The following is a 22,672-nucleotide window of genomic DNA, read 5'->3' as shown; positions in this document are numbered from 1 at the left end:
AGCGCCGGTGTTCAGCACGGTAGAGCTCAGCAATATCTTTAAAAGAAAGAAGGGGGCTGTGGTTTAAGTGAAGGCCTCCCTACTGACGCCTGGTGCCCGGTAAGTGAGTGCGGGGGCTTCCTCATGGGCGGCTTCGTTACCTGGCTTGCTATGACGGCCAGGACCCATATGATTGAGCGATTAGATGAATCGCAGTCGCGGCTACTGCGGCGAAGTGTTTGATGAGCGAGTGGAGTGATCCGACTAAGCTCAAAGTTACAACAGGCTCCGCGAGAGTCTTTAAAGATGCATTTAGGGACGCTTGTGCGCTTTCTCACGGACAAAGATTGTTTCATGTTTGACAAGGAAGGCTTGATTGTAATTAGAACGGAATACCACTCTCCGTTTACCTATGTCTGCTAGTGTACAAGCTCAAAACGCAAATGATGCCTAGAATAGAGAATAGGGGGTTGAGGACATAGTCAAGTGCAGCATGCTCCTTTAGACCGCAATGTTTTCTTTCTATCCTCAAAAATAGAGGCAAAAATTGTTATAACACTGCAAATATATTTAAACTTCTGTGTTTCAGACCATGAAAGTTCCTTATTTCTTTCATTTGCAATTAAATGCTGGATGATAAGTGAAATTTCTTTTCAGGCACATGCCAGTACGGCAATCGTTTTTTCACAACCTCTTATTATCCTGAACAAGAGTGTAAAAAAATTACGTGCAATGCGGCTACGAAAACGCTGACCATTGAATTGTGAGTATCTTAAAAAATCTGCTTAGTTTTCCACTTGACTCTTGTAACATTTTTGTTGAATTTGTAGGCAGAACAAATTTTTGGACTTAAGAAACTTCGGATAATAACAGCGGCGCATCACTACCGCTTTTAGGCGCAGATATTGGTTATAAACTAGCTGTGAATATTATGCTAAATTTGTCTCAGGCATTACGATATCTACTTTAGTAATAGCCACGGAGTTTAGTAAGAAAGCAAACGGCGCATTTAAACCAGCTTTGAATAACTTTTCTGGATTTGAGTTGAAGAACAAAGCGTACCATAATGCCCACCACGTAGCGTGAATGTAGCAACAACGTTGTGCACCTCTGTATTGTGACAAAAATTACGTGAATAATTTCCCCAAGAAGGTCATATGATAAAACTTCTGCATTCTTTTAGAAAGCGTTAAGAAGACTTTTGCAGAGAAAAATAATTCTGGCACAGAAAATATAGTCGGAGAGTTTTCCGCGCGCAGCTATGGTCTGCCTCCTTAAAATTTTAGCTAGTAAGAACTGAGCAAACCTCTTTGACCGGGGGATATTCAAGTTTTGGGAACATCACTACGGGCAAATTGAGATCTCTTCTTCGTAGATCTGGTAAGCACTGCATGCATGAACATACCGGAGAACATCTTGGAGTTTCCTGGGGCATGAACTTTCGGCCTCGTAAAAAAAAACAACAACATAAGGTCCTTATCAAAAGCAGTACTGCCAATGGTTGTGGGGAGTCAGGAGTATTTTCAAAGTGCCACTTTCTTGCACAACTTTTCTCATTGAGTAAAAAAAAACAAATCATAAAATATATTCGATGAATATCCGGAAGCCATCGACGACGTGCGAATTTGCGCTCTAGCTTGCTACTAAAATCCGCCATATTGCGATGTTACGTTTGCTGAGGCGTGCAAGCGTACAAACAGCCAGGGCATCGAACCGCTAGTTTTTTCGATTCTATTAGGGTTCAGGTTCATGCTTTTCAGGTTCAGTTTCGGGTTCGGCTCCTGAACGACATTCCTTTCCGGTTGAAACCGGTAGGGACAGGATTGAACCGGCTCAAACTGGTTCTGATGGGTTCAGGACCAAAATAAATTCACTCAAAGGTTTGAATAAAACTTGTATGGCTGGCCCAGTTTTCTTTGTAACAATGGTGTAAAATATAAAAAATGCAAAAATTGTTTAATTTGTTTTATTTCACTTTACCCACTTTAACGTACTGTCCACGGCAAAGAAACGAATTTACGGCATAAGCAGCAAAATCAAACGAAGTCGTCAATAGATGTCAATCGGCTATTTATACGCTAGAGTCCACATACTGAGGAACATAAGGCGAAAAGCTGATGGATTTGAATCTAGAAAATCCTCAAGCATAAGCAGTTGCAGAGACGCCGTCGCGCGTGTAATAGGTCTGCTCTGAAGCTCTTGTCAGTTGGAAATTTCTTCTGCACACAGTACTTACGCGGGCGCCGTCATCGTCGCCGCATGCACCCTCTACGTTATCGCACACTATTGGAATTACATACAAAGGAAATGGTGGAACAAAGAGAGAAGAAACCAATAATAATTTCTTGTGCGGGTCCGTGCGAGGACGCTATATACAGATAGACACCTTGCGTTGCCCCAAAACCGGCTTGCCAGTAGACCTCCGTCCTCTGCCACACCTACAATATCTGTCTTTTGGGCAGGCCTCGACTCTACCGCATGGCATTAAAATACGCATGAGCTCCCCAACTGCCCAACCCTCCACAACCAGTGACCACTTACAACGAAAACTTTGAACACCACAGGCTGGTGGGGCTTACGTGCCCTCTGGCGCACGAAGGCCTGAGCAAAGCTGAGGAAACACGCTTAGACGCCTTCAAGCGAATACCTTTATAACACCCGTCAAAATAAAATTTTGTTTCCCCCACTCTTGTGAACAGCAACGCCCACACCATGGAGAAATAACCTCGCCTTATCACATAATGTGGCTTGCCAACTAAATGCCGCTATCGACTTCATACGAAACCCAGAAACTGGACAATGGGAGTCCATTCTGGTCAGCGGAGATCCTGATCACCGGCGCACACTGACACGTAGGGCCCTCGCTGCAACGCAAACCAGTAGACTGCCGGAAGAGGTGGCTCACCCAGATTCCTTTAAATCACCTTTCGGCAAAAATGAAGTTTTTCTCCTCCTCCTTTTTTTTCTGTCACTTGGTGGCTGGTTTCTGGCTGAGCTTACCACGCTGAGTCGAGGGCAACTCCTCCGAGACCGGTACCCCCACACGCTATAATGGTGTCTAGGAGCGCATAGTGCGCATAGGTTTTGAAGTTTGAAGTTTATTCTCAGTTTCCCCATACAAAAACTAAAGCACCCTGAGCAAAAGGCGCTTCTTTGCGCCTGATTAGGTTCATGGCCCCATACAAACTGTACACAGGGGAAACAGCAGGATGCAGATGAAATTGGTTTCTCCATTCAGATACAAATTAAACATTGGAAAATACAACAATGACAAGCACTCAAAAAACGTTCAAAAATAGAAGATTAAAAACAACAATAAAAGACACCCCAAAAGATAAACATAATTTGTGATGGCGACAACAGTTTTAACTATAAGCACTCAGTTCTACATTTCGGTCAGTGTACCCTTGAATGCACCAAGTGATGTGTGCCGTTCAATTACTGTAACAAGATCCTTATTTTTGGTCAAATTCATTGGTATTTGAGATTGTAGGCTTAGCCCACCGTAATTTGTTCTCAGCTTTGGAAGCCTGTATTGCTTTTTCCTGCGGTCAAAATTTTCATTTCTGGTCATATATGTCTGTAGAAAATTCTGGCGGTTTTTACTCGTTTCCTTATATATGTCGGTCGCAAGTTTGTTTTAATACATCTGATTCACCTCCAGTACTCATAAACTGCATCGAATAGCATGCCTGCTTTTGTTGTAGTTGAAACCTTATAGGGCACGGATCAATTTTTTCTGTGTAATAAATATATTTGGTAAATTGTTAGGAGTAGTTGCGCCCCATACGAGAAGACAGTTATATATATATGGGACTGAATCATTGTAAAGCAAATAAGCGATCCAAATTTCCCAGGGATTTGATTTCTTATTCTCAAGAATACTCCTACGATTCGAAGTAATTTTAGTTTCAGATTGTTCGCACGTCGATTCCACAAAAGACGGTCACTAAAAGCTACTGAAATTTTATCTCGTCTGTGCGCTCTATGACACCACTTTGAAAATACAAGAAAAAATCCGTAGTAATTTTCGTGTTACGAGCTCTAAAAATGTATTTTGTTCTGCTTGTGTTTAGCTGCTATTCATTTGCAGTTAACCATTCAGAGTGTTCACACAGCCAACTGTTCGCGTCTATTTCTAATTTAGAGTGGCTGGTACCAGAAAAGAAGACCTTTGTGTTATCTGCATAAAGGAGCAGTTCTTGTGTTAATGGAATACCAGCTATATCATTTATTTGCAACAGAAGAAGCAACACCCCAAGTATGAGCCCGGAGGCACACCTGTTAATATTGATTCTAAAGTAGAAGAGGGTGCATTATATATCACGTATAGTTTACGGTTTGTCAAGTAACTCTCAATAAGTTCAGGTGGTCGTCCTCGTATACCATACATCGGAAGTTTTTCGAGTAAAATGTGGTCTTTAACACAGTCGAATACTTTGCCTGTATCAAGGAAGATTCTCACTGTAAGTAACGTAAGTTCAATGTTTTCTATGAACCTTTTCTTCACATACAACAGAGGTATCTCGATTGACTTATCTTTCTGAAATTCGTACTCGTACGCTGAAATTAACATTAGTTTATCCAGAAAGTCTGAAAGTCGGCTATAAATACCGCGTTCTATAAGTTTCGAAAAAGTGCACTGCACAGATATTGGTGAATAATTGTTAACAATATTTTTGTCCCCACCATTATGTATATTAGTTACTCTAGCCAGTTCAAGGTAACCAGGAAAAAATCGTTCCTGGAGCAAGCAGTTACAAACTAGGCGGTCGTGCAATCATGAGAGCAACCTCTTTAATTAATCTAACCTTAAGCTCATCCAAGCTTGATGCGCTATTGCTATTTAGATAGTTAATATTAGTTATGATTTCCGCTTCATCCGTTGGTTTAAGAAAACGCTATCTTTTACTCGTGTCTAGCATTGTCGGGTGTTATATTTTCCCCGAGGACAGAAAGAATGGGGCGTTATTTGATGAATGGGCATGACAGCTAGAGAATGGTGGTCTCGATGGTGTTCTTGAAATGGGTCGCCTTGAGCAGCGCCTCCTCTATTTTTACAATGCCCGCCGAGTACGGACAATCCGACCGTCCAACACCCTCTCCTATTCTGCTTTTCTGCTATTCCCCGTTTTTCATTTCATTTATTTTACCCTCAGGGCTTTTGCATTAGAGTGGGGCTAGCCTTCGCACCTGTTCCACGTCTGTGAGGGGGAGTGCCACCTGTTTGGCGCCTGACGACGGAAAGCGGACGAAGACAATTTTTTAAACGTTCTTACTTTCTTCTTGAGGGGGCGCTCTGCATCCCTCTTAGTGATCAGGCTGCCTTTCAGGTATTGACGCGTCTTAGAGCGCACCGTGAGTGGAGCCGCTGCAGTCACAAAAGGAGCCACAGAGAGTGCGGTGCAGCGGCGTTGGCATTGTAACGAAAGGCTGTGGCGACTTGTTCGAATCATGTTTGTCTTTTAGCTACAACACTGAAACATTCCGGGAGAGGTACTGAAACTGATTGGCAGAAATATGTATTCGGAGAGTAAAGGCAGTCAGTAATACGTTTTAGTCTTGATTTGCGATTCAATCGTGTTGAGTAAGGAAAATGGGAGGATGAAATAAAGAAGGAATGGTATATCTTCCCGAGAAGGCATTTTTTGAAACTGCCAAGTACCAGCAGCTTTTAAGTCGTAGCTATACTTTTTGCAGGCTAAGCTGTCACTGTTACGACAACTAGATTAAGATTTTTCTCTTTGCGTGGCAGACTGCAGCTACGATTGTTTAAGCGAAAAGAACTCCAGTCAAAAATGCACGGCGCCGCAGCTGATGCCAAAGCATTTCGGACGTTCTGACTGGTCTTCACTACAACCAGGCGCTAATAAAACGATGCAAAACTAAAAAAGGCGCTTGAAGGAAAGGAGGCAATTAAAATAGAAATCAAGTCCTCTTGAGCACGTCTTCAGGCGCAGTCTCCGTAAAGGCCGAACCACAAGGCAGCGTTTCTTTGGCGCAGCATCAGCGTTTATTCGATCGTCGTTGTCGCTTGAGGCCGCAGGAGATGGCGATAAAACACACGAGGGCGTACGAACTGGTTGTCCAGACGGCTATTAGGTGTGTTTTGGTTCGTTCACTGTTGTTATGTTCCGCTCGCGCCCGAGATGCTTTGTCCTCCTCGAGCGTACAAATGTAGTTGTGCTACAATGCATATTTCTTGTGTCTGTAAATAAGTGTCAATGCAAGCAAATACACAAATTCTAGAAATGTAAATGGCTATAAACAAGTTGTAATGTGTAATGCAGCAGTCACACGCAAACTGTTATATATGCTATTGCTGTAAAGATTTGTAAATAATAAATATATGTAAATAGTTGCACGTAAACGCCCCCTTCTTTTCTAAAAAAGAGACTATAATTTCCTACACTTCGCACAAAACTGAAAGCATCAGCCGTCCTTGCCATAATTAACTGGTGCCATTTTAATGCTGCTGCGAGCACACCTCGTCAACGTCGCGGACCACACCATTTATACGCGCAAAACAATTTTCGTGAATAATGGTGCCACGAAACGAACAAACGTAACAACTTACAACGCTCTATTAGTCTGACAAGGAACAGCATGCTCACTTGATAGGCAGAGGGAACGCCTGAGCCCACCTCTGCAAACGGCGAGCAAAGATGCTGCTCCAGCCGATAGTCGTTGGAAAGAGCGCTGCGCCGCGGATGAATCGAGAGCTACGCAAGAAGGGGTACGAAGCAGGAATCTGACAGACGCGTGGTGTAGGTCTGTAGTATAGGAGTAGGACAGAAAACACCAGCACTGCGCGACCGTTGGCAAGCATGACGCAAGCAGTCCAACCATCTGGGTAGCACCGCAGCGCGGCAACTTACTGAAGTGAGGCGTACCGGCGGCTCCCATTGCGACGCGGGCGATGCGGCTGGAATTTTAAATATAGAGGAGGCACTGCCTTGACAAGAGCTCACTGCTGAAGAGCTTTGCCGAAAATTTAGTAATTGCCACAACAACCTGAAAAAGAAACACATTTAAAAAGCTGTCATTAAACTGTGTGAACATTGGCCTGTTTCGTTTGTAATTTAAAGAGAATTATACCAGTAGATGGAGAACAATATTTGAAAGCTTATTTTATGCTGTTTTTTCAGCTCATGAGAACAGTACCAACTCTTTTATTTTATTCTCTTCTCGCATTTTTTGCAGCCACTTTTTCTGAACACGATTCGAACTCAAAATGAATTAAAGGAAGTATTCTTAAAGCTTAAGAACTCAGGTTTACAACGCGCGGTCCAAGTAACATACAACTCCGCTGGCTTACGAACATTGCTTACAGGGCCTGAAATCACCGGTCATCATAGATGCGACACTGAGATGTACAAAAAAAAAAGAAGGTGACGCATGGCCAGCATCAATGAACTGCATGCGTTTGTGCACTCGGCGGAATTATTTGAAGTTTATAACCAACCCTTCTGAGCATTACTGTAACAGCTGCAAGACTTTGGAACCACGCTCAATCATGCGATTTGAATGAGCGAGTCACGCGGCATAATCGATTGTTCATAATTCTTCACTGCAGAACATAACATGCTAATAGGTCCTCCGTCATCCTATGGTCTCATTTTGGGAATTTATGTGTATATAAATTGCCTGTTTATTGTCGAATTTTAAGGTTATTTATTTTGCAGGGCATATAAATACTATTTGCTGTGTAGTGCTTAAACCAAGAAAGCGGTGAGCAGGGCGTGCGTAGCATGTTGGATCACAACTAGCTTGAAAGCTTGAGCATGTGGTACTGCGGCGAGGTCAGCACCAGCTACAGTCGCCACCTACACTCTCCTCCTAAGCAGCTCGGCAGAGCCCGGCTTCTTGAGCTGTAGGAGCGCGCGCTCATGTTTCCCCCCTAAATGTTGGCCATGTGGCTTATATTTGCTTATAAAACTTTGACCGGTCGCTTGCCTTGCTTGTGAAAGTTTCAGCGTAAACTTATTGTGGTTTTAAATTAAAAGTAAAGACTTGTAGAAAATAAAGTAAGCCATTAATAAATAAAAGCGGCCTACTCATTAACAACACACTCCTCACATCGTTTATATAGAAACCATCATTCACCGAAACCACCATTATTTTAGTATGTTTTATCGCTTAAAGCTAATTGATTATACAGTATAAGAAGAAAAACCGCATGCCAACGGTAGGATCAAAACCCACGACCTCTCAATTTTTCGTCCAGTCCTCTACCAACACAGCTACGGCGCGGCCTTTCCATAACATATATTTGACTAGCGCTTGTCCTTGTTTCTTCGTCCAGTCTTCGTCTTTGCGTGCTTTTTCCACCATGCGCCTAAACCAACTCGCCCAACTTTCTGCTCTAATCAATACCTATACTTTCGGGGGTTTTTATGTGCTGTTATGCTCCTTGGCTTTTGTACAGTTGGCTCCCTTCATTTTTGTGCGAAATTGAACCCCTGATTACCCTTCCTTTGTCTGCTCAATAGCTTAACCAGGGCCTCGGTACTCGCAGCAATAATATCATAGGAACCATTAGTGGTCGCGCAAACTTTCCACTTTCACCATTCGATACGTTTCACGTGACACACGCGGTAATACAGTACGCGCTAAGTTCGCCGCTATGAGCCAGAGTGGTTCTGGTGAACACTCTCAAGTTCAGGTTACACGCAAAGTAAGCACCCTCGAAACTATAAGATTGGAGAGCACCCGATGAGGAATTAAGAGGTCGTGGGTTTGGATCGCACAGCTGGTATGTGGTTGTTGGCTTTTACACTTGGTATTAAATAATCTTTAGGCTAAAATAATTATATTATTAAATTCTCGTTGATCACCCAGGCAAGTAAAATAATCGAAATATTATCCTATCCTCCTTGATTTCTGTTACTGTTGGCCTCCTTCATATGCATGTTATAACGAGCACCTCACTGGCGTTCCCTTGTATGCCGATATTTCAATTTAGCCTGAAAAGCTTGCGCCAGGCACAATTTAAAATTTACAGTCCTGAACAGCGCTCTAAAGCAAACATAATTGCTGATTAAAAGCTTAGAAGTTTTTTCGCATGGAGGCATTAGTTTCTTCGGTAGATTTTTTATGGCCGCCATTAGCAGTTGGCGCAATTTGTGAGATTAGAAAGAACGGGCTTGTAAAACTTCTTTGGAATCCAATTGTCTATTACTCTTCTTTTCTAGTTAAACGCGCGAAACACACACAGATACAAGGGATTAAGGCGCCCAACCCCGTGTACATTCCGTGTGTCTGTGCGTATTCCTGCCTTTAACGAAATAAGAACAAATACCGGCTAGCCCAACAAGACTTTCTTTTATGCCTGTTGACGGTCCATGAGTATAATTTGCTTATCCCTGTATACGCGTATGCAGTTAAGCCTTGAATTATATGCTCAAAATAACTTTGATATCTTCCCCCAAACTCGAGCCCTTTCCTTTAACTGCCCGTTTCATTGTGTGCATGTGAAATTCCACCACTTCTTGAGGGCTGTTTGTGAACTTCGGGCTTAAGGGCTCTTTTTTTTTTCTATGTCGGGAAATCAGCAGTAACAATAATCTTCGCGCTGAAGTAAAAAAATACCGAAAATCTGGACAAGTGCGTCCAGTTCACACGGCTGCCTCTTAGTGCCGCATTCCACTGAGTACTCATAATCACCGCGGAAATTGTCAATGTTTGGCACATTCCGTTGATTTGCAGTGGCCATCGGAAATAGTATGTGTAAGCGCAGAAACCACTTTACTGGCCAGATTTGGAGCGACTAGAAAAAACCGGTCGTGATAATGAGCACGTTCATGAAGAATCTCTGACGAGTCAGCAGTTTCCTGAGAATTACACTTTTGAAATATCCTTATTCAGTTACACGGTGTTCGCCAGTGGTAGGCAATAGATAGCGCTGTTGTTCATGTTGTACCTGCAAGGGTTAGAGACCAAGCTAGAGAGGAGCGGACTAGGCTTCAACCTTTTTTTCCAAGCAAGGGGTATGGATTAAACTGTCATTACGGAGACTAATATACGCGGCTGATATAGTACTAACGGCTGACAACAAGGAAGATTTGCAGAAGTTGATAGACATATATGGTACGGAGAGATAGATTAGGTTTAAAGTTTAGTAAGGAAAAATCTGCAGTCTTGATATTTAATGATGAGGGCGGCGAGCATAGAATACAAGAGTTCACGCTAGAAGTAGTGGATGAGTACAGGTATCTTAGGGTGTGGATAAATAACGGTTCTGAGTATCTGATAGAGCATGAAAAATATGTAATGAATAAAGCTAGTAGGAATGCAGCTGTCATGAAAAATAGGACACTGTGGAATTCAAATAGGCATGAAGTGGTAAGAGGTACCTGGAAGGGGGTGATGGTTCCTAGACTGAGTTTCGGTAATGCGGTCCTGAGCATAACACTAGTTCTTCAAGGAATGTTAGAAATCAAAGAACGCGGCGTAAGGAGGCTAGCTTTGGGAGCACTTGGTAATACACTAAATCAGGGGGTACCGGGTGATATGAGATGGGCGTCGTTCGAGAGCAGAGAAGCTAGCAGTTAGCATTTGAGGAGCGATTAAGAAAAATGGGGGAAAAGCAGTGGGCTGGGAAAGTTTTCAGATACCTGTACATAAGGAATGTTGAACGAAATGGACAAAGCGAACTAGAAAGTTGACAAGCAAATATCTGGACAACAGTACGGGGGCAAATCAGCAATTATCGGTTAAGAAGAAGGTTAAAGAAACAGAGAAAGTTCTGTGGAAACAGGGATGCTGACGCGATCGGCACTGGTGATTTACAAGATTTTAAGAAAGAAATTGCCAAAGAAAATACCTATAATAATTGTAGGGGAAGCTCTTAGTTGTTTGAGGCCAGTACAGTAGTTTGGGGACTAAGCCATAGAGTCAGCTCCCGCGAGATAGACACGTTGTGCGTTGCGTGCGGAGAGGAGGAAGAAACGGCTGAACTCTTGATGCTTCTCTGCAAAGGGGTTCACCCTACAGAGGAAAGGAGCGGGGCTGATTTATCCAAGGCATTGCGGTTTAAGGACAGTGAAGGGAAAGTAGATTTCAAGCTGGTAGAAATAAAGAAGCGAAAGTTATCTAGCTGCTTATTGGTGGCTAAAATCAAGACAAGAGTAAAATTTCACAAGTCATGCCTGGGTGGCTTGGGCCAGAGCCCGATTTAAAGGGTTCAGCCTTATCCATCCATCCATACATCTACAAAACCTGGGCATGTGTGGGCAACGGGGAATGGCAAAGCTTGATCACTAACAGCTGACATTTCAAATTGAGAGAATATTCTTTTTAATGCAATGTGGATCACATGCGACCCAGGTGCCCCCCCACCACATCGAATGACCCAATCTGCACCTTGAAATCGAACCCTGGTGAAGAGTCTAAAAAATTCCCTTTCTGCTGTGACAAGTACACTTGCGGAAACAAAGGTAAGAATTTGCGCTGCGTTATTTTCTCCTGCACTGCGAGTAATACGCACGGCAGCAAAAGCACGTGGAATACTTTTCCAGATGATGCAATGTTTCGTCATACAACGCAGCTTAGTGAATTCAAAGCTATAGACGCTTGGATTAAAGACTTGCAAGACTGGCGATTCCTAAGTAGAAAAAGCTAAGTAGTACAAGTTCTAATAGTTGCGTATGGTGGCAGATACCGTCATGCCGTGTCAAAACTGATTCGTCCCGCTCGCTGCGTCTTGCATCTCAGTGATTTCTTTGTTCGTTCTTCATTGTGATTTCCCAGTCATTTCTTTATGGTTTCGTAATGACTTCTGCTCATATCATAATTAGCAACAGCGTAGGCTTTACCTCTACCTGTATCTCCTACACGACAGATGTCTCTAATACAGACATCTAAATAATTATTTGCATTGGCAGTTCAGGCAGCTTACGCTGGCAGTTTCCTAACCTCCTTCTGCTCTCGTTGCTTTCATCCGACTATTGATGCATTCACTTTCTGTTCGTAGGCACTTTGTTACCCAGAGAGACGATCGGTTTTCTTGCCTTAGCGTGCGTGCCCTCCGAATGCTAATTTATTCCTCCTGATTTCAAATAAGACATCAATACCTCTTGTTTGTCTCGTGACCCATGCTTCTGTTTTCCTATCTCTCAAAGCTACACCAGCTGCCTTCCTTTGTAAAGCTCGCTGCTATTTTCATTTCAAATTCACTCATTCTTAACACTAAACTTTTTGCTCCATACGTGAGATATCCCAAATGCATCTCGGAGGAAAATACGAGTAAAGTATTCATGACCTGAGAGGATCGGTCAGACGCATTACGCCCTTTCCTATCCTCCCTGTTATTTTACTCTTTTTCTGGCACCGCGTGCAAGATGTAGACGTATTTCCTCACTACTTTGAGTGATTCGCTGCCTACGGTCAATTTCTGTACCTTGCCAGGTTGTAAAACTTAAAGTATAATATAATTTTTACACAATCCGTATTCTCTTGCCAGTTTAGGTTTTCAACTAAGCTATGCAGTTAATGACCTAATTTATTTACCATCGCCCAGTCGTCCATAAACCATAGACTGCTAAGGTATTCCTTATTAAATTTTTCGTCTCCCCATCCGGAAAAAGATTCCCTGAATGGCTACGGCAAACACTCGGTGAATACCATTAAACAGTGCTTTGCCTATTGCTTTGCGCAGTTTTTAAAAGAGGCTTTTTGAGTTATAAGAGCATTTTTTTGGCAATAGCATTGTGAGCGGTAGTAGCTCGTTCATCAGAATGCAGCTATGATTTGCCAACTAGCATAATGGTTAAATAATATTGAATAGTTTACTTTTAAACTATTACGGTTAAGCGCAATTATTGAGGATAGTGTAGTCCACCGTAATTAATACCAGTATATTATTTTTGAATTTAGAAAACGCGGTTATTTTCTGATCTTTGGCCTAAAAAAGTTTGGCGGAATCGCGCCAAAATACATGCGCTTTAAAAAATTTTGCAGGTAGAACAACCTCTCCAGTGCATGCAATTTGGGGAAATAGCCAAAATTCCTTGAACCGCGGCGCTGAGGATAACTACGTTTACGAAATTCTGAAACTGATATGGATATTAATTACGCTTAAAGACTGAAAACAGCGCAAGAAACGAGAGAGCTGTACGTCCAGCGAAAAAGGGGTCTTCATAGGATCCTGTATTGCGCCCATGCTAAGAGAGAGAGAGAGAAATAAAACATTTATTATTTCATTGAAGCGTTCTACGAGTCAGGTAGGCGGACTCCTCAGTTCTGGACTCCGGTGGCTTGCGCGGATGCCTGGACCAGTCTGATGATGCGACACTGGTCCTCCAGACCATTGCTGGTCTGGGCTGCCACCCACTGCTCGTATGATGTCTGTAATGTTTTTAGATGAGGTGGTTTTTGGGGACAATTCCAGGCAATGTGAAACAGCGTAGGCTTTTCTCCGCACCATGGAGAGAAGGGGCGGAATTTGGAAGGGCGAATGAAGCTGTACAAGTACAGGTTAGGGAAGGTATTCGTTTGTATTCTCCTTCAAAATGTGGCTTCTTATGTGGTGAGTTTAATACCGGGAGGGGGATATATTTTACGATCTAATCTAAGCATCTCCAGCCGTTCCCCATAGTTTGATGGTAGAGGGGTGAGGTACGGGCAAGGATCCGCTCGGTTTGTTAGCTCACGAGCTAGATCGTTTGCCGATGCTAAGAGAACTTTTGCTTGCACGAGCTGACAGAAGATTGACCGAGGCCCTTCATGACATAAATGTCGAGCGGGTTGTTCGGTTCGTTGACGACTACTTCATAATCTCCAGGCATTCAAGCGGCAGCTTCTCAAAGGAAGTTCAGGACCTGCATATCCTGTTTACAAACATATTGGGTAACTTTGAAGTCACCAAAGAAGTGCCTGAGGAGAACCAACTTCATTTCCTCAATACAAGGCTCATTTTGGAAGACAGGCACCTCTGTTGGAAGTACGCTCCACGTTCACAGAAGGGCTTTCCGCCCTATTCTTCAGCGCACTCCAAAGTGGTGAAGGGTGGAATAGGTGAGTCCTTTAAGGAATGCCCTCAACAGGTCCTGTCACCACCGCATTTTCGAAAGTCTAGAGGCGCAAGCTCAATGAATGAGTGCTTCTGGTTATCCGAAGGCCATCATCAACAGCATTGCCCACCACCTTTTGAATGAACTGCGTCGTTGATCAGCCGACTCCAGACTGCCTGAGCGAAGTTCGGTCAAGACAGCGGCCATCCCTTACGTCCATGGCGTCAGCCATTGGCTGAAAAAGATTGCGAGAGGAGGCGGTGTGCGTGTAGTGTTTTCGGCACCCAAGAAAATGCGCAGGTTGTGCAGGAAAGTAAACGCGGTAGAGAAAAAGCGAGAATCCTGCATCACTAACCACGTGACGCAATATGTTGACTGGCAAAGCAAGGTGATCTACGAAATCCCTCTGTCATGCGGTGCCATTTATTTTGGCCAGACTGGCCGTTGCTTGAATGCCAGATTAAGAGAGCATACTAATGATGTCAGAGTAGGCAGAAGGATCGCACTCGCCAAGAATGTGAAAACATGCAAATGCACTCCCCAGTTCAACAAAAGCAAAGTGCTGCGCACGTACGCAAGCCAACAAAAACGAGAACTGTACGAAGATATTGTCATCCACACGAGAGGTGACAAGTGCTGGAGCTTGCCGTCTCTTCGCTTATCGAGAAAAGAGATAGCCTTTTTAGGTATTGACCGGCAATAGTATCAATCTTATGTCATGGTGTTCTTTTAGTTTATTTTATGTGTACTTCAGGTATTGCGCTTTCGCATGAAATACACTCCATTGTAAGTTCTGTGCTGTGTGTGTTGCTTCTCTCTGTCTTGTCCCCTTTTTCGCAGCGTTTATAGTTTTGAATCATAAACCAACTGCCCCAACAATCCTCCCTTTTGCAGTTAATATTAATTACTGTGTGCTAAAGCTTGCAAATGACAGGGCTATGTGGAGAAACATAGGGAGAGGTCTTTCTTTACCCAGCAGTGGTCGTAGTGAGGCTGATGATGATGATGATGATGAACTGCCTTTCAATAAAAAAGGAGCCTAACAGTAATCTTTAACTTTTAACTATTCAATAATAGTTAAACAACCTGCTAGTTAGCAGGTCTTAGCTATACCATGATTTTCTACACCGCTGGAAATGCTATGCCGAAGAAATCGGTCTTCTCGGTGACGGAGGTTATAGCGCCGAGCGTCGAGGGTTTGCTGGTGCCAGATGCGCTGTCGGGCGAGTTGGCGGGCGGCCTCGGCGTGACGAACGAATTAGGCAGCACCCATAACAGATGAGGTACTACTAGTCGGAAGCCACATGACGTCCAGCATGGTTGTGGCTTCGCGACCATGCACTAAACGAAATGGAGAGAAGCGTGTCGTTTCTTGTAGAGCAGTTATAGCAAATGTGACGTAAGGGAAAATGGCGTTTCAGTTGCGGTGGTCTGCGTCGACATACTTGGATATCATGTTGGCGATCGTCTTGTTGAGCCATTCGGTTAGTCCGTTCGTTTGAGGGTGGTACGCTGTTGTTTTGCGGTGACTTGTGCCGCTAAGGTGCATAACCTCCTGCGTAAGGGCCGAGATGAACGCCGTCCCCTAGTCAGTTACAACGATGATGGGTGCACCGTGACGAAACACAATATTTTGAACGAACAAGTTCGCAATTTATTAAGGGGTACCACTAGAGAGAGCTTTAGTTTCACTGTACTGGCTGAGGTAGCCGGTGGCGACCACAATGTAGCGGTTACCCAGCGAGGACTCTGGAAATGAGTCGAGTAAGTCCATGCAGACTTGATGGATGGGGACTTGTGGCAGATCAATAGGCCGCAGTAGTCCGGCTGGCTTAGTCGGCGGCGTCTTGCGACGTTGGCACTCGCGGCAAATTCTGACGTAACGCTGGACAACTGCAGCAGCAGCCCTGGGCCAGTAGTACTTTTGGCGTATCCGCGCCAAAATGCGGGAAAAACCCAGGTGACCAGAAGATGGGTCATCATGGCACACCTGCAGGACTTCGTCGAGCAACGCCGCAGGTACGCCAAGCAGATAGGCAGCTTCCGTCGGGTGGTAGTTTTTCTTATACAGGACGACATCGCGCAAACAAAATGATGACAGTCCACGTGAGAAGACTCGCGGGGGCGACGCAGCGCTTCCTTCAAGATACTCAATGAGAGGCCGTAGTTCACTCTCGTCCCTCTGGTGTTGAGTGAGGACGGACGTGGAGATGGCACTGAGAAAAATAGAATCGTCGTCGGGATCAGCTCAGTTATCTTCGATAGAGCACGAGACAGACAGTCGGCATCACTGTGTTTTCTACCGGACTTATAAGCTATGTAGACATCTAACTCTTGAAGGCGAAGGCTCCAGCGTGCAAGCCATCCCGATCGATCTTTGAGGTTCGCCAGCCAACAAAGATAATGGTGATCACTGACGGCTCTAAAAGGGCGCCCGTATAAATACGGGCGAAATTTGGTCACGGCCCACAGAATTGCCAGGCATTCTTTTTCAGTAGTGGAATAGTTCGCCTCCGAGCGTGACAAGGTGCGGCTTGCGTATGCGATGACACGTTCGACACCATCCTGCCACTGCACAAGGACCGCACGGAGGCTGATGTTGCTGGCGTCGGTGTGCAGTTTAGAGTCCGACTTCACCAAGGAGGCGATGGGTATCGAGCGCTCTCTGCAGGTACGAGGCGCCCACTACGGACGTCAGGCTACTGTAGCAGCCGCTTCCCAGTACACGCCTACGTCGCTGTCCGCCGAGGAGCTTCGGGAGCTTGTAACAAGTCTGGTGCGCGAGGAATTGGTGAAACTTCGCTTTGAAGCTCCACAGGTCAGCGTCGCTGCCGTAACGGACGTGGTCCGCGAAGAAATCTGACGAGCTGTGCAGCCACCCCAAGCTCCGTACCCGGCGCCCTCCGTTATGACGTACAGCGAGGCGCTACGAAGTGACCGGGCCAGCGATGCGAACCTCTTTTCCTGTCGCTCCTGTGCTATACCTGCTGGAGCCAGTCGCAACTGTATCCTCCGTGCTGCAGGAGTTCAGGCCACCCGTGAGCAAAGCGCACGTTTGGCGTACGCCAAACAATCGGTCGCTCTTTTACCACTGCGGGGAGCCCAACCACCTCCTTCGCCACTGCCCCTACAGCAGAATGGGTTTAAGGGGGTTTTCACCTGACGCACCTCGACCACGCTACGGTGAAGGACCACGGGATATCGAACAGTACTTGGCCGATAACGAGCAATCTTCGACCTCTCAGCGACGCCAGTCCCGATCGCAATCCCCAAGGCGGTTCTCTTCGCCCGGCCACCCGTCATTCTCTGGCCAGTTCAGAGGCACGTCCCCACGTCGGGAAAACTTGAGACGGCGTCCTCCGGGGGTAGGGCTGCCGCTACAGGACCGAGTCAAGAGCCTCCACCCGACGATTCACCGCGACGCTCCCACCGACGACGGCCTGACCCGACGACCTCGACGACGTGCTGCGACCGACTGGTTCTCCGCCGAAATACCGGTATCCGCCGACAACCACGAAGTTACCGCACTCGTGGATACCGGCGCTGATTTTTCTGTTATGAGCAGACGGTTAGCCACGGCCTTGAGGAAGGTTCTGACCCATTGGTCTGGGTCGCAGATCCGGAGAGCTGGTGGCCACGTGGTAACTCTGATCGGTGTCTGCACTTCGCGAATCCAGATCAGATGTGTTACGTTCCCTGGTTGCTTTGCTCTGTTACCCGAGTGCTCCAAAGATCTCATACTTGGTTTGGATTTCCTTCAGGAGTACGGTGCTGTTATCAACCTCCAGGAGCTAATAGTGTCGTTTTCCACCCAAGGCCCTGTCGACGACTATACCGAGCCACGCAGGGCTACGTTATGCGTCTGTGACGACCACGTGTTGATCCCGTCAAGAGCCAGCATGTTTGTTACCGTAGAGTATGATAACAGCCCCAGCACTCGTGCCATCGCTGAAAACAACATCTCACTGCTTCTGGGTCGGCAAGTCTGTGTAGCTCGCGGAATTATTCAATTGAACAGTGGGCGAACCGAACTTTTAGTGACCAATTTTGGTTATGAACACCAGTGTTTGCCTGGCAAAACAGCTATAGCGTATTTCGAAGGAATTAGAGAATTTGCGGGACAGCACGCACTGTCCGAAATCCCGGCATCAGAGGAGGCACCGACCACTCCCATAAAAACCGACGGGAACCCGAACTCCCGGCTAATCACAAACGCTGCCTCGAGAGCATTATTGAATCTTTCCGCGACTGTTTTGCCTCGACCTCCAAGGTTGGGCATACTCCGCCCATAAAGCACCGCATTATACTTGATACAAACCTGCGACCGTTATGCCAGCCGCCTTATCGGATATCTTCGAAGGAACGGGATGCCATTCGCCGACAAGTTCTAGAAATGCTCCAAGACGACGTGATATAACCGTAGACGAGCTCGTGGGCATCGCCTGTTCTAGTGGCGAAGAAAGATGGAACCCTACGGTTCTGTGTTTATTACAGGCGTCTAAACAAAGTCACCAAAAATGTCGTTTATCCTCTGCCACGCATTGATGACTCCCTGGACCGGCTGCGCCACGCCAAGTACTTCTCATCGCTAGATTTACGAAGCGGCTATTGGCAAATCGAGGTGGACGAACGCGACCGGGAAAAGACCGCCTTTATTACACCGGATGGTCTGTACGAATTCCGGGTGCTTCCTTTCGGCCTGTGCTCGGCTCCTGCTACCTTTCAGTGGATGATGGACACCGTGCTTGGCGATCTAAAATGGCAGTCCTGTCTAGTGTACCGAGAGGACGTAGTCATCTCCGCCACGTTCAGGAGCACCTGAGGCGCCTGCGCGCTGTGTTCGCAGAAATTCGTTCGGCCGGTTGTCGTCCATGTTGTCGTCCACGCGGCCTCCAGGTGGGCGCGCACGTTTGTCCGGACCGCGCCCATGTCGACCAGGAAGACGCCTGCGTGACTCAGGAATGCAGGCTGCCTCCCAGCAGGGGTTGAAAGATCTTGTACTGATGACCGGAACGCGGAACCTCTGTCGAAGGTGCGGCACTCGGGCAATTGTTCAACCCCAGCGTGACGGAAGAGGGCAACACTAATCTTGAACTTCGTTGTCTGAGGACCGAAACGAATACATGGGGAAACTATGGTCGTCGCTGCTTCCAACATTCCTGAACGAATACGTGGGGACGCTATGGTCGCCGCTGCTTCCGGCATTGCTGAACGAATACGTAGGGACGCTATTATCGTCGCTGCTTCCGGCATTCCTGCTGCCACGTCTCCCACAGAAAGCTCACCCACCCTCGCGGTGGTCCTCAGGGAATTCTCTCCATGTCGAAATTCGCAGAACTCAACAGCAGGAAGGAAGCGCTAGCACGACAGCACACCCGGCGCCAGATATTGCGCCCGGAAGATGAACTGCTCGCACGTAGCTCGGCTGACTGGGCGTGCCAGGAACCAGATGCTCTCTGGGAGTCTTCTGATGACCTTCATTGCGAAAGCTCGGCATCGCTTCCCCCCGTCAGATGGCCGTTTTGAGAAATTCTCTGCAATGCTAGCCAAAAGAGATCACAGACGCCAAACCACACCCGAAAAAAGCAAGTGCCCTCAGAACCCACTCATCCCGCCAGACCAAAACTCAGGGCCAAAACTTTCACTTAGCAAAAACCAACTAAAACTTGAAGAGATCAAATGTTTTGCCTGAATGAACACATGATGTCTCCCGACGAGGAGTTTAGACAGGGCGCCTGTCCAAGGCGTGTGCTCCCGCTCGAGGCGCACTTAGATAGGAAAAAAAATTCGCTAAATGAAATCAGGTTGGTGCTTAGAGGGCACGCTGTACGGGAATAGGTGACTGGATTTGGCCGACGTGGCGTTCAATTTTGCCCGCCTCAATACCTCAGAATCAAGGCACGTTACACTACTCGCTCTTACTTATCCTGGCCGAAATACGAAAAAACGTACTCCTAGGTATGTTACCTGATTATGAACAATATTACTGCAAAGAAAGTGGGAGATATACGCTCTCTATTAGGAACAGAATATGAAATAAATCTCCAAAACTAAAATTTTGGGGGACATCTTCTTTTGGTAAAATCTTTACCAGCTAAAAGGCTCGGCTTAGCCCGTCGGCATTTGTGGGGAGCTTGCTTTTCTTGTAGCGAACCTCGAAGCTGTGGTGCTCTAGTGCCAGGTTCCATCTCAGTAGACGACCATTTTTGGGCGACATATTGTGCAGCCAAGTCAAAGGGCAATAGACCGTTTCTACTGTGAAACGGGACCCGGAGACGTAGCATGCGAGTTTTTACCTGCTTGCGCGCTCAGTGAGTGGCACCTGTGAAATAACCACGAACTAAGTCCAGTTTGGATATATATTCTTATTTAGCGACTGTTACAACCCTCTCCTCGATGTTCGGAATTTGGTAGGTCTGGTCCACTGTGATTGAATTCAGTCCGAGACATTGCGTGGAACCTCTACAATAATGCCTGGTGATGTATAGTCACTTTCGCAGGGCACTATGACGCCAAGATCGCACATACGGCGGATCTCGGTCTCAATGACTTCCTTTCGTCTTGGAGAGACACGGTACGGTTTGCTCCTGATCGGCTGCTCGCTGGACAGCTGAATGACGTATTCGATGAGGGCCGTTTTTCCTGGCTTTTTGAAAACACCACCTCAAAATCACGGGCGACGTTTTCCATGTCTCCTCGTTGACTTTCCGCCAAATGTGCCTCTCTGTCGATTGAATTTAGCAGCTCATTCGCTGCTTGCTTGTCCTCATGTGGGACAGAAGGTATGTCTGAGATCTCTTCATCTGGCATGTTCAACGCCATGTTAACCATAACTTGACGCTGCACATAAGGCTTCATTAAAAAACTGTGGATTATCCGATTGTGTTTGTTCTTAAATTTTACCTCATAGTTGGTGTCTGAAAGCTTGGACACCACCTTAGCTGACCCTTACCATTCCACCTCAAGCTTGTTCGTTTTTGACGGACGCAGCAACATCACCTGATCGCCAAACTGAAAGGTGCGCTTGCGTGCAGATTTGTGGTAGTACACTTTAGACAGTGACTGCGCTGCTCTGAGATTTGCTTCCACGAGGTCTCTAGTTTTCGCAATTCTTCCCAGTAGCTTTATAACGTATTTCACTACAAACGAATCTTCTCCGTAACCCTCCCATGACTCCCTTAGCATTCGCTACGGAGTCCTCATGTCACGCCCGTAGTCTAGTTAAGAGGGGCTAAATCCTGTGTTTTCGTGGGGGACGGACCCCATTGGAACGAGTGCTGCTGGAATACAGCCTTTCCAATCTCCCTTATGCAGAAAAACACAGAGACCTATGTATCCGCTTTAGCACTGAGTGCATGCCCTCGACTAGATTTGACTGAGGGTGGTGAATGGAACCACGGATTATTTATTTCCACACCGTTCAATGAACGTTGTTGTCAAGCAGCTTGTGAATATGCTCCCGTAATTGCTTTCTATCTCTGAAGGGAACCCCACGCGAGAGATAATTGACAAAAGGGCGTCACCAACACATGCGGAACTTAGCTCCTTCAACGGAATGGCCTCGGGAAATTTGGTTGCCACGTACAGTGAGGTCACAATGTAGCGACCACCAGAGTTGGACGCTGGCATTGAGCCGACAGTATCTATCACAATACGTCGAAAGGGCTCTGTAATGATGGGAACTAGTGTCATGGCCGCTTTCCATTTATTCGTCGACTTGCCGACCCGCTGGCAGGTGTCGCAAGATCTAACAAGCTGTTCCTTATCTTTCCAGCAGCGAGGTCAGTAATATTCGAGGGCTAATCTAGCTTTTGTTTTCTTTATGCCCAGATGGCCCGCCTGAAGCTGCCGCCGGTACTTCTCAGGCACCAGGAGTTGCTCATAAGCGCGTCCCGTTGAGTCGCAGTATTTCCTGTACTGAAGGCCTGATTTTTCGTGAAAGCTAGTGTTCTTTCTGGCGACTCCATCTCTCACATTATTGCTTAGAGCACTTAACGATGGGTCGCTTTTCTGCTCTGTAATGAGCGCTTTCCTATCAACCTTAGTCAACTCCTCCCAACTAGTCGAAGTAGGTGTCAATATCGAACCCTTCTCATTGCTTCCTGTTGCCCCATTCTCTATGGAAGAGGCAGTTCCTCGAATTTCATAAGCTACCGCTGGTTCGGGAACACCTTCATGGCCATGGTCTTGCGGCTTAGACGCATCAGTTTTCTTGCAAGATTCCCCCGGCTGGTCGGGAGAATGGTTCGGTGCTTGCTCATTTATCAGGGCGCAGTCGAGTTTTTTTGCGAGCTCCCGCTCTCGAGAACGTGTTAGCGCCATGCAAGCCGAGCCCGAGGTGAAAGAGAGACGTTTATCTTTCAGCAGCTGCTCGTGTTTGTTCAAAAACAGGTAGGGCAAGTGTGTCGGCAAGTTAGCGCTAACTGCCGCTTCTGTGTCTAGCCTGCCAAAAGTCCCTTCTAGAGGCACCTTCGCTATAGGCAACCATGCACTCTGTTCTTCGGTGACCTGCTTAATCCAGGTGCATTCACCGGTGTTGTCCGTAGAGGAAACACAAGACGGATGAGCCACATCCACGGTAGCCGCTGAGTCCCTCAGTGCTCTGAATTTCTTGCCATTCATCACCACTTCCCGGATGTATGGCTCCAGCAAGTTAAGGTTTTCATCCGACCCTCGCATGC

The 22,672-nt window shown here is 46.2% G+C and overlaps 1 protein-coding gene across 1 annotated transcript in view; it reads left to right on the top strand.

The window, feature by feature from the left end:
• LOC144120070 (uncharacterized) overlaps positions 1-22,672 on the top strand; it is a 90,347-nt gene that overhangs the window by 26,120 nt on the left and 41,555 nt on the right. Inside the window, exons 3-4 of the mRNA XM_077652535.1 lie at positions 637-742; positions 11,308-11,417. Of these exons, the coding sequence (XP_077508661.1) occupies positions 637-742; positions 11,308-11,417 (216 nt within the window). The remainder of the gene's footprint in view (positions 1-636; positions 743-11,307; positions 11,418-22,672) is intronic.

Source organism: Amblyomma americanum, chromosome 2 (assembly GCF_052857255.1).
Source record: "Amblyomma americanum isolate KBUSLIRL-KWMA chromosome 2, ASM5285725v1, whole genome shotgun sequence".
Taxonomy (NCBI): domain Eukaryota; kingdom Metazoa; phylum Arthropoda; class Arachnida; order Ixodida; family Ixodidae; genus Amblyomma; species Amblyomma americanum.
This window is presented reverse-complemented; position numbering and strand designations above follow the sequence as displayed.